Source organism: Cyprinodon variegatus, unplaced genomic scaffold, assembly GCF_000732505.1.
Source record: "Cyprinodon variegatus isolate N-32 unplaced genomic scaffold, C_variegatus-1.0 Scaffold185, whole genome shotgun sequence".
NCBI lineage: Eukaryota > Metazoa > Chordata > Actinopteri > Cyprinodontiformes > Cyprinodontidae > Cyprinodon > Cyprinodon variegatus.
The window spans coordinates 963,193-974,960 of NW_015150638.1; the positions used below are offsets into that span (position 1 = coordinate 963,193).

Genomic DNA, 11,768 nt, shown 5'->3' on the forward strand with positions numbered 1-11,768 from the left:
AAAGAGACAAATATAACAAGAAGTTTTTACTTTAGAAAATATGTTTTTATTTTATTTTTAAAAGGTCTTCATGAGGATCTCTCACCTCCGTAAAGACTTTTTTTTTTTTTTTTTACTATGTCTTAATTTCCGCTACATTGAATTACATCTACAGTCTTAGGATATAGGTCTTAGGTCAGGATGCTGTCGAAAACACAAAAATATATATAATTTCTTATTCAACCACAATAAAATGTGGTTAAGCTGCTATTAGAAGGGTGGGGGGGTGGGGGGGGGTTGTCATAAAATCTCAAGCATGTGTATCTTTGTACTAAACCATTTGCAGGCAATTATTGAAGCTAAGGAATGTGCAACAAAACTATAATAAACTGTACCAAAGTAGAAAAGGAACATACTTTGTATGATTCAGTTAAGTAGAGCCTGACAATTAAGTAAGCAATTGTTTAATTGAAGATCTACAGAGCATCTGGATCTATGACAAAAAAAAGACATTTGGTAGATGTATGAGATGTCATAATCACTTTAAAATAACTTTATAAATAAAAAAGAACATCTAAACGTCCCTTATGCAATTTTAAACTGTCTTGATTTCCAGATCTTCATAGAGAAGCAGCCACTGGTGTTCAGCCGCTAGATGGCAGTAATGTTTAGGACAAGCAGCAAAGCTACAGCTAGAAACAAAGCAAGGAAGATGCAAACGGGAAGAAGGCGTTGAGCATCCATTCGAAAAATGAACTGGCGGGGTAAAATGTTAGTATAGCAGCGAAAATTAAAAACTAGTCAAGATGTTGAGGTTTATTTTCAGAATATCGAGCCCTGATAAGCACGACTACAAGATCTAGTGTTAATGAGCGGCGGAGCTGTTTGTAGCACACGCTTTCAACAAATAGACCAATATTTTGATATATCTGCGTTGAATTTTTGTCTATAATGTCAACTGTGTCTCTTTTTTTAAGTAGTATCAGACTGTAACGTTTAGGTTTCGGTGTGTTCGAGTATATCTGAAATGACTCTGCAAAAAATCACGTCGATAGGGAGGTCCTGTTCAGGTTTGTGATTTATAGAGAAATAATTGACCATGTCTGCTAATGGGAAAGTCATTCCGCACACCCCGCTGGTTGTAGACTTTTGGCATGTAAGGAAATGTCCTGGCAGCAGACTGTTCTTCCTGACCCACATGCACAGCGACCACACGGTGGGTCTGACGTCCACATGGAGCAACCGGCCCATCTACTGCTCCCCCATCACTGCCTCCCTGCTCAGGCTCAGACTGCAGGTGAGCCAGACTGGAAAACAAACCCTATAATGGATGTTTAACACAGAAACTCGCATCTATTAACACTGTATCCAGTTACTTAAACTAATGAAAGCCTCATTGTGGCGCCTTATTAGACTTAGACTTGGATTTATTTGTCATTTTGTTTACACAAGTGTAAAAGAAAAAGAAATTTCGTTTAGAACAGCTCTCTGGACAATTTCTTTTTTTTCCCAGTGCAGCCTTGAAAAATAGTAAAAAGCTGAAAAAGCTCTACATTTCTAACAAACAGATTTTTCGGTGGCGTCTCTAATTTTTTAACCAACCCGTCTCCTAACTTTTACATAAGCATCCATCGAAGTAGCTGCTGGTTAATACTCTCTGAATGCTGCTGTGCGTCTCTCATCCAACCACATAGTAGCTACTGTTTACGCAGTGAAATGCAACTGCAAATCAGATGTCTCAAAGCGACAGATCCGATGATGTTACACTGAGATGCGGTTCACAGGAGCAGCACGAAAAAGGAAAAAAAAAACATGGACTCAAAACGCTCTAAACATAGTTAGCTGCACCCAACCTCTGCTACCTCTGCTGGCTCCCTGCCCCCGTCCGGCAGGGTTCCAGGCCCGGTGCTGACGGCTCGGTTCCAGCGCCCGGTGTGTTTTGACTACATGCTGCACTGTATTCGACCAAAATCCCGGATGGTTTTGAAATTCCCCCCAGACATTTTTTTAGGTATGAAAAGTAGGACCTGTCCGGGAAAAAAGAGGACGTCTGGTCACCCTATGCAGGCTGATTAGATTACTAGAGGTATTTCAAACCAAAGTTTAAATAAGTTAGTTTAAAAACTTCCATCATACTGTTTCTATGTTTGATGATCATTTAATTAGATGCCACAGTGACAATATTTTCCCCTATGCTGAGCTTTAAAATGATGCAGAGGGGTACTTCTTTGTCTCCTTTCTAAAAGGAAAGAAGAAAACCACTGGCTGGATTAGGGCTTAAACAATCAGATTAATCGTGAATAATTGATAATCAAAATAATCGTCTGTAATTTAGTAATTGATTCATCGTTAACTGGAGTATAGAGACTGTAAAACTTGGCTTTAGCTGACAGAGCAGTAAGAGCAGTAATTATACCAAAATTGTGGAAAAAAAGTAATATTCTGTATCTATTTTGTATTTAAGATAAGAAAAAAAAATCTCCTGTCAATATGTTCTATCCAGCACTCCTCAAGTGGAAAAGTTTTAGTTTCACCTGGTTTATTTGAATAAAAAGTCTACTTTAAGGAACCTTTTGGTATCCGATTATTAATCGATTAATAGGAAAAATTATCCACAGATTAATCGATTTGCTAATAATCATTAGTTAAAGCCCTAGGCTGGATATATTTCAATTTGGAAAAGATAAGAAACAGTTATATGGGTTCTGGCAATTGGCACCACTCATATTGAGGATAACTCGTATGGCTGGCAAGCTACAATAAGTTGTGTGGGATAAGCTGGGTTGTATGTAAAGCTGTTTGTTGTCCTTATTGCTCACAGAATCAATACAGCTATCTCTAATTATTACTGTAAATATTAAAAGAATGTGCTTAAATTTAAAATTGTACATTATTTTAAACACAGTTGTGGTCTTCTTTAAAACAAGTGTTTGGATTAAGTATGACTAAATGCCCAAAAGGTTTTTTTTGTTTTTTTTTAACGGCTTTCTTCTGTGATATTTACTGACCTTTTTTTCCTTCAGTGGACTGAATTGTTCCCCTTCTGTTAACTGTCTCTCTTCTTCTCTTCAGGTGAAAGAAAAATGGATCCATCCTCTAGAGCTCGGTGAGCCACACCTGCTCCCACTGGACGATATAGGCAAAGAGAAGCTCACCGTCACTCTGATAGATGCCAACCACTGTCCAGGAGCAGTCATGTTTCTTTTTGAGGGTTACTTTGGATCAATTCTGTACACTGGTCAGTCTTCTTTAGCACATCAATTAGATAGACTTATTCAATAACGCTCTTTTTTGTGCTGCTTGACTCAAGTTATTTTAATATATGTTTAACATTTTAAACTTCACTTTTCAGGTGATTTCAGGTTCTCTCCTGTTATGCTTCGTGAGCCATGTTTACAGACCAACACTACTATTGACATTCTCTATTTGGACAACACAAATTGTGACCCCAACCGTATTTTGCCATCCAGACAAAAAGCCACTCAACAAATCAAAGAAATCATCCGAAGTCATCCCGATCACTCTATTGTTATAGGTAAGCTTACAGAGAAGCTTCAAAGCTGTACAGACCAGGTAAATGGCCAAGCACAAACAAATAAACTACAGTGTTATAAAAGTCTTGATATCCCTATGACTTTTGAACAATTTGTCATGTTGCAGCCTTAAACTTCTGTGTAGCATTTATCAGAATATATAAGTAGTGTCCCTTGAAAATCCTGAAATAAGCCTGGATTTTGTTTTATATATATATATATAAAAATATATATATATATATATATATATACACTATATTGCCAAAAGTATTTGCTCACCTGCCTTGACTCACATATGAGCTTAAGTGACATCCCGTTCCTAATCCATAGGGTTCAATATGACGTCGGTCCACCCTTTGCAGCTAGAACAGCTTCAACTCTTCTGGGAAGGCTGTCCACAAGGTTTAGGAGTGTGTTTATGGGAATTTTTGACCATTCTTCCAGAAGCGCATTTGTGAGGTCGCACACTGATGTTGGACGAGAAGGCCTGGCTCTCAGTCTCCGCTCTAATTCATCCCAAAGGTGTTCTATCGGGTTGAGGTCAGGACTCTGTGCAGGCCAGTCAAGTTCATCCACACCAGACTCTGTCATCCATGTCTTTATGGACCTTGCTTTGTGCACTGGTGCACAGTCATGTTGGAAGAGGAAGGGGCCAGCTCCAAACTGTTCCCACAAAGTTGGGAGCATGGAATTGTCCAAAATGTCTTGGTATGCTGAAGCATTCAGAGTTCCTTTCACTGGAACTAAGGGGCCAAGCCCAGCTCCTGAAAAACAACCCCACACCATAATCCCCCCTCCACCAAACTTTACACTTGGCACAATGCAGTCAGACAAGTACCGTTCTCCTGGCAACCGCCAAACCCAGACCCGTCCATCAGATTGCCAGATGGAGAAGCGCGATTCGTCACTCCAGAGAACGCGTCTCCACTGCTCTAGAGTCCAGTGGCGGCGTGCTTTACACCACCGCATCCGACGCTTTGCATTGCACTTGGTGATGTATGGCTTGGATGCAGCTGCTCGACCATGGAAACCCATTCCATGAAGCTCTCTGCGCACTGTTCTTGAGCTAATCTGAAGGCCACATGAAGTTTGGAGGTCTGTAGTGATTGACTCTGCAGAAAGTTGGCGACCTCTTCGCACTATGCGCTTCAGCATCCGCTGACCCCGCTCCGTCAGTTTACGTGGCCTACCACTTCGTGGCTGAGTTGCTGTCGTTCCCAAACACTTCCATTTTCTTATAATACAGCTGACAGTTGACTGTGGAATATTTAGGAGCGAGGAAATTTCACGACTGGATTTGTTGCACAGGTGGCATCCTATCACAGTTCCACGCTGGAATTCACTGAGCTCCTGAGAGCGACCCATTCTTTCACAAATGTTTGTAAAAACAGTCTGCATGCCTAGGTGCTTGAATTTATACACCTGTGGCCATGGAAGTGATTGGAACACCTGATTCCAATAATTTGGATGGGTGAGCAAATACTTTTGGCAATATAGTGTATATATATATATATATATATATATACACACTAGGACTGCAACTATTCATTATTTTGCAAATCGATTATTCTGTCAATAATTTTTTTGATTAATAATCGTACAGCCAGAGATTCGTTAAAGAAGTCTTTTAATTAAATTAAACCTGGTAAAACTCAAACTTTTCAATGTGAGTTCTGGATAGGGCATATTGACAGACAAAAAGTGTTTTTTTATCCTAAATGCAAAATGTTTCTACATTCTTTTTTACAATCTTGGTATAACTACTGCTCTAAGTGGGTTGCTCTGTCAACTAAAGGGATGTTTTACAGTCTCTATGCTCCAGTTAATGATTAATCGATTACTAAATAAGTTTATGTTTACTTAAAAAAATCGATTCATCTGCTAAATTTTTTCAGCCCTAATATATAGGTAATTACATGCTGTTTTAGAAAAAAAAAAAATCATTCCCACCAGCCTTTCTAATTTTGAAGATTTTTTTTGCTACAGTGATATTTAACATAATCCAGACTGAGAAATTTAAGAACTACATTTTCACAAATCTACATGAAACGTCATGCAGAGAAATATGATTTTAAGTGGTAACTCACAGCATAAATAGGCTTATATACTCTCTCTACTAATATGTGAAAATTAGTCCCCAAAAACTGGTCTGTTATAATTACTTAAAGGTGTAGTGGAGAATTTTTTGCAAAGACCCGCTCTCTCCACTTAAAAAAGAAATGCACATGTACAACCCTGTACCTGCTCCCGAGAGGGGACGCCTATTAAATGTGTGTGAGAGCGTGCAAAAGCCTATTTGTCCTTGTGCACACTCTGTTGAAATACAAACTTACTTTCCGAAAGGAGACTTGCAATTTTGGAAAGCAATTTTTCCACCAAAACTCTAAACTTAAGGGAATAAGAAATATCAAAACATTAGGAATATGTTTAAAAGTTCCCTTTTTGTTTATATTTCAAACCTTTTTCTCATTAGTGTGCGAGAGGGCAGGCAGTTCTCCGCAGCCAGGTATTTCTTGGCATAGGGTTAGGTGAAAATGGGGAGGAGCACGTAGGACGGCCTTACATAAACATATCACCAGAATGACAATTAGGAGGACTGCTTATTTTGATGATGCACCCAGAAAAGGAACATCCTCCACTATACCTTTAAGGGACAAAAAAAAAATATCAATTTTTTATTATTTCAAGTCAGCTAAGATCTTGATCAGGTATCCTTAATTCCGATCCCAGAAGTCCTGTGTCCTGCACCTTTTAGGTGTGTCGCTGTGACCTCACCTAAATCAAATGGCTGAATGACCTCTTCAGCATGCAATGAGTTCTCCACAGTCCTGCTGGACTGGAATCAATGAACCCTGAAACTTGCAGAAAGCTTAATGAATGAAATAATATTAAAAAAAGTTTAAAAAAGTCTACTTTCAGTACGAATTTGATGAAACCACACTAGAATTTTCCAAACCACTGACTTGTTTTACCGTCTGACAGGCGTGTATGCTTTGGGTAAGGAGACGCTGCTGGTGGAGCTAGCGATGGAGTTTAAAACCTGGGTTGAGGTGAGTGTTGAGAGAATGGAAACCATCATGGCTCTGGAGCTTCCTGACGTCTTCACCACTGAGCCAGGGGCTGGCCGTATCCGAGCAGTGGAGCAGTCCAGGATTTGCTCTTCGGCGTTGCTTGAGTGGAACAAAGGACAACCCACATTGGCCATTATACCCACCAGCAGACCCCTCGTCTCCTTCCACCCTAATGTCCATGTTGTGCCCTATTCTGACCACTCTTCCTACCAAGAACTAGATGATTTTGTCTCTGCACTGAAACCTTATTCTGTTGTGCCAATTGTGGGACGATGCCTACCTGGAGGTCTGTCTGCTCTACTGCCACACAACAAACGCAGGGAAATCCACATACCCGAGTCAGTCCAGCTGTACATGTTGAGACAACCAGAAAGGCAGCTCAGGCCCTCAGCATATGTTGGCCTTGGTTACAGAAATCTCAGACCTGTTGCTCCCAGAGGAGTTGTATTTGATAGTCCTGTGGAAGAATTCAGAAAATCGTATGTAGATGCCTGGGAGGCAGAGAGCGAGGAGCAGGACGAATCTGAGGAGGTTATGGACACAGAAAGCAGCGAAACCGATTATGACTGTATTCTTATCGATCCGAGCATAAAACTCACACCTAACAGAGACGGAGAAGGAACTGATGATCGAATGGTTTCTGAAGAATTGACGATGATGGAATCAGTGCAACTTGGTCAAATCAACAAGAGCGGCTTTGGTCCCGTAGGCACTCTGGCAAACTCCAAGTCACGCTTAAAAACCACCACTACAAGGCAACAGTTTGAACACTTTCAAAGCAACATTTCAGCTACATCTGAACACAGCCCTGATAGAGCCTCAATTACTTCATCCAGCAGCTCCACTGGATTATCACGGCAGTCTGTAGAGGCGCATGAAAACAACCTTTTGAAGCGTGTCCTCATGTCAGAGAACGATTTCAAGCCTAGGGGCTTGCTTTCTCGTGAATTTGTGCGCAAGTTTACCCTCTCACCTCTGAAGAGTGCATCTGATTAACAAGATGCTTAGGATTATCTTGGTGGCTTTTTCTGTTCTTTTATTGTGAAAACTATAAAATCATTACTGCCTGTTTTTTCTTATTTTCCCTTTCTGTTTGTGGTGGATTTTGATCCAGGCATTCTGCCTCCTTACTAAGAAACAGTATCAGACAGGATGTGCTTTTACATCAGTTGTGCTAATACGTTTGTCTGATGCTTTTATTAATGTTCACTCAGTGGGCACTGTGCACACCGCTTGGATGTTGACCAGGCATCTACTGCGTTACACTGAGAACAAGGAGACTATTTAATGAGGTTACTGCAGGGTCTGCCCTGGATTTTGTCTTGCCCCAGTACCTCCCTGCATTTTGACCTGTTGGGGATCAGCAGAAAGAGCAGCTTGACTCCGTCTGAAGCGATTTTACTTTACACTCTTGCCTTGAAAACATGGCCAAATAACTGAAGTGTGGTTTCAAATGTTGTTGTGTTGTGTTTTGAACATTTTTTGACCACAAACACCTTTGTTGATGTTGCTAATAGATCTACAGCAAATATCTTAGATGACAAATTAATACACATGTAAGCTAATGTAAAGAAGAGTTTGTTTTTGTCCTAATTTGATGCAAACTTTGTGCTTGTATTTGTGTCAGAGTCGAGCATTTGAGCTTAGCCTCCACATCTGTCAGTGCCTGTGGCATCTAATATTTTCATTGTTTATAGTAAAAGTATTTTGCACTTATAATTAATAGTGAGGAAATGATTGCTCCTAGTAATTAACCTTTTTTTGTGAGTATTTAAAAGTATGAAAAGTGCCAGATGGAGCTTATGTTTGTTAAGTCAGATGCATGTGTTAATCATTATATTGTTTTTCTCTACACTATCCGCTTTGACCTGAATGGTGGTTAAGATTTTTCTTTCTCCAGATGAGCTTAAATAAAAAAATAAATGAATTTAAGCAATGCAATTAAAATGGTTTGTAGATGTTGGTTTTTAATTAGGCTAAACTGGTTTGCAATTAATAGGATTGGTAATAATTAGTTGGGATATGTCTACAAACATGGGAAAGGGTAATGCAAACACAATAGCTTCAGAGGTTCTGAAACTCAGAGATGGAAAAGATCAAATAATGAAAAGGGAATATTGCCTTTTAAAACAATGCAGCATAACCCACTGTATATTGGACTGTTACCTTTTTCTGTTTTTAAAATCAGTTTATTATTGTAGGGATCACCAGTAAAGACATGTTAAATTTCTATGGTTAATTTTTATTAATCTGCCTATTTGGACTTAATTTTTCAGCCATTAAGCTTATTTAGGTATTTTGGTTAAGTACAGAGCAAGCTATATGACTTATTTTCATGTGTTAATCGCTGTGTTTCTGCCCACCTTGTATCTCCATTAAAGTTACATGAGCAGCATTGACGTTCCCAAATAGTAAGAATGTGTGATGACTACAAGTCAGTGCCCCAAGTTTTGTTTTTGTGTCATCTTTGAAAATTTGAATAACAGAATTTTGTATTGCGTACTTGCTGTAGAACTGGACATAAACATTAGGCATGTGTTAAAGTACAGAAAAGCCCTGCATTCGTCCAACTACATGTACCTAGTATTTTCTATTGGAAAATATCCCTTCCCTGTAGTTGTACCTCTACATACATGAACCAAATTTAAGCTTTCATTATCTTCTGTATAAGATGCATTCCCCTGACCATGGAGTATACAATACATTACAAAGTACTTAAAAGAAACATTGGAAAATTTAAAAAATGCATCAGAAAACAATCCTGTTAAGTTAATATTAAATGGATAATGGATTACTGAGAAAGACCATATCAATCATGATTCTGAAGAACTCATGGTAGAATATGCTTAAATGTCACTGCAGCAATTCAAAGTAGTCTGTATGGCCCCATGTGCTTATATGCATGCCTGATAATGTCAGGGTATGCTCCTTGTGAGATGATATATGGTGTCCTTGGGTCTGTGCTTCCAAATCCTGACTGGGGCACCACTCAGCTACTGGACATTTTTTGTTAGTACCTAATCTGTGTGGGTCAGGACCAGTCAGGTCAGTCCAATTAGATTTGCTACATGTTTGATTACAACAGAGATTCTCAGTGGGGGAGGGATCTTTAAATGGAAGGTGTCCCTTCAGTCTGCGGTGATGCGATTTGCAGAGAGCACAGCCAAAACTGCTTCTCAGTTTCTGGCTGTGGTAAGATTCCAAGTAAAAGGCAACTGTCAGTGAGGGCTGTTACAGCTAGATGAACCACCCTGGATAAGTACGAGAGGGAGAGGCCAAATGGAAAGATAGGAGCTTGAGCAAATGTGACAATAATGTACCTCAAGCTAGCTCACCATAATGCTGCTTATACACAGAAAAGACAGCATAAAATGATTAGTTTTAAATAGTTATTAAAATATGCTGCAAATAATGACGGCATCCCTTAACAATCATCATCTGGTAGTCCTGTTGTTTTCTGTTTGACTCGAAACCATTGGAACCCTAAGCAAGTAGGAACTGAAACTAGTAACTGTTCCACATCATTGGGACTAATGGAAAATCCAATAAAGCTTTGAGCTATAGTCGGCGGCTGAGTTGGTGCTGGTAAAATGTTGGCACTGGTGGAGTCAGATGTAAACCTGATGTCTCAGAGATGTGCTAATGCACTAAGCTCAGGAAGGCATAGAGTCAGTGGTTTCAGATCTTCACTATTGCCTCCTAAGTCCATGTATTATTTTGCACCAAGATAAACCCGGTCCTAATGCTTTAGCAAATGGTCTGACATTGGGTACAAGGATTTTACCTCAAACCTAGTAGTAGTCAGGATGCAAGTTGTCTGTGCATTCCTCCATCATTATGCCTCCTGATACACCACCACACCAATCACACTGAAGTATCGCAGGCAGCATAATGTTCACAGCTTCGTTAGATCCATTCACGTCTGTCACACAAGAAGGGTAAACCTGCTCCATCTGTTTAGTGCCAATACTGAACCTGCCAATTAGGGTGTTTTCTGGCAAATTGAAGTTGAGCTTGTTGGTACTGGACCATGAGTAGGTATTAGAGGGCATCTGGCCAACCACCATTAAGTCCTTTCCAAATAGTTTGGTCAGATCATACCAGTGGCATACTGGAGGTCACTCTGTAGGGCTCAGGTTGTTCCAGTCCTACTTGCCCAAAGAAGCGGAGATTGGTCCTACTGATGGATTAAGGACTTCAAATGCCCAGTATAATCTCCTGAAATAACTGTCTCCTGGAATCTCCTCAGTACTGTGCTGTAAGATATTGCAAACCTTCTGCAATGTCATTTATTGATTTGCCTCTCTGCCTGTACAAAGTCTTTAAGGTCCAAGTATCACCTCATGCTACAGTACCAGTTGTGACACTGTCCACGGTAAAAATGCAAAATTAGAAGGATTGAAAAAGAAGATTGGAAATGTCTGTGGCCTCCACCAACGAAATCATCCCTGTCGCTGCCCTTGACTCAGTGTTCGGTCTTTAGGGAGCTTGTTCTAGATTTTATCAACACCAAAGCTGACACTAATTAACAACCCCATTTCCTGATAAACTGTAAAGATCATTATTATAGAAGTTGGACTGACTTGATAGGGTATTCTCCGTTTAAAAATAGTTTTTTTTTGGGGGGGGGGGGGAGCTCTATGTGTCTTTATAATATCAGGACTGTTTTATATATTCTATTTTACGTTGTACCGTCATTTTATTAAATCCTACAGCTGTTAAAGCTATAGGATCTATGTGGCAATTTTCTCTCGCTTGATATTTAGAGCTCTACCCAGTAAGGATTTTTAATTTGCCCAGTCACACAAATTCATATTTAAATATATTTAACATCTTGTGCTGCTTTCAGTTTTGGTGTTATGAATTAATGTTTTAAATGTCTGAAGATCAATTCAGCTTGTTGGGAGGGGTCCTATCTACAACAGATGTCAAACATGACAACTATGATTTATTGAAAAACATTGAAAGGTCCAGAGAGACTCAGAAGCAACATTATGACAGATGACAAAGAGATTTTTTTTTTTTTTTTTATCTTCTATTATCATACAGCCCTAATATGAGTTTAGCATTTTTTCCTCTTTTTCAAGAGGGGTTTATCTTTAAAGGTAGGGCTTTAAAAATGAACTATGCAAGAGGTGAAAACCTGTGGCAGTGATATCCTTCTTCCCCAGATGGTAGTAGTTTG

The 11,768-nt window shown here is 39.5% G+C and overlaps 1 protein-coding gene across 1 annotated transcript; it reads left to right on the top strand.

Moving 5' to 3' along the window:
- The first annotated feature begins 694 nt into the window (after window positions 1-694).
- LOC107087496 (5' exonuclease Apollo-like) lies at window positions 695-9,199 on the top strand. Its single transcript, XM_015379089.1, has 4 exons — window positions 695-1,276; window positions 3,052-3,217; window positions 3,332-3,514; window positions 6,495-9,199. Exons 1-4 carry the CDS (start codon window positions 1,079-1,081, stop codon window positions 7,577-7,579), a joined length of 1,632 nt encoding a protein of 543 aa, XP_015234575.1. The 5' UTR covers window positions 695-1,078; the 3' UTR covers window positions 7,580-9,199.
- Window positions 9,200-11,768: the final 2,569 nt, after the last annotated feature.

Excerpts from the sequence above, each read along its gene's own strand:
- LOC107087496 (XM_015379089.1), top strand. The coding sequence starts at position 1,079 with ATGTCTGCTAATGGGAAAGTCATTCCGCACACCCCGCTGGTTGTAGAC. Across the intron at positions 1,277-3,051 it reads TGCTCAGGCTCAGACTGCAG|GTGAAAGAAAAATGGATCCA; the intron begins GTGAGCCAGACT and ends TCTTCTCTTCAG. Across the intron at positions 3,515-6,494 it reads CGATCACTCTATTGTTATAG|GCGTGTATGCTTTGGGTAAG; the intron begins GTAAGCTTACAG and ends ACCGTCTGACAG.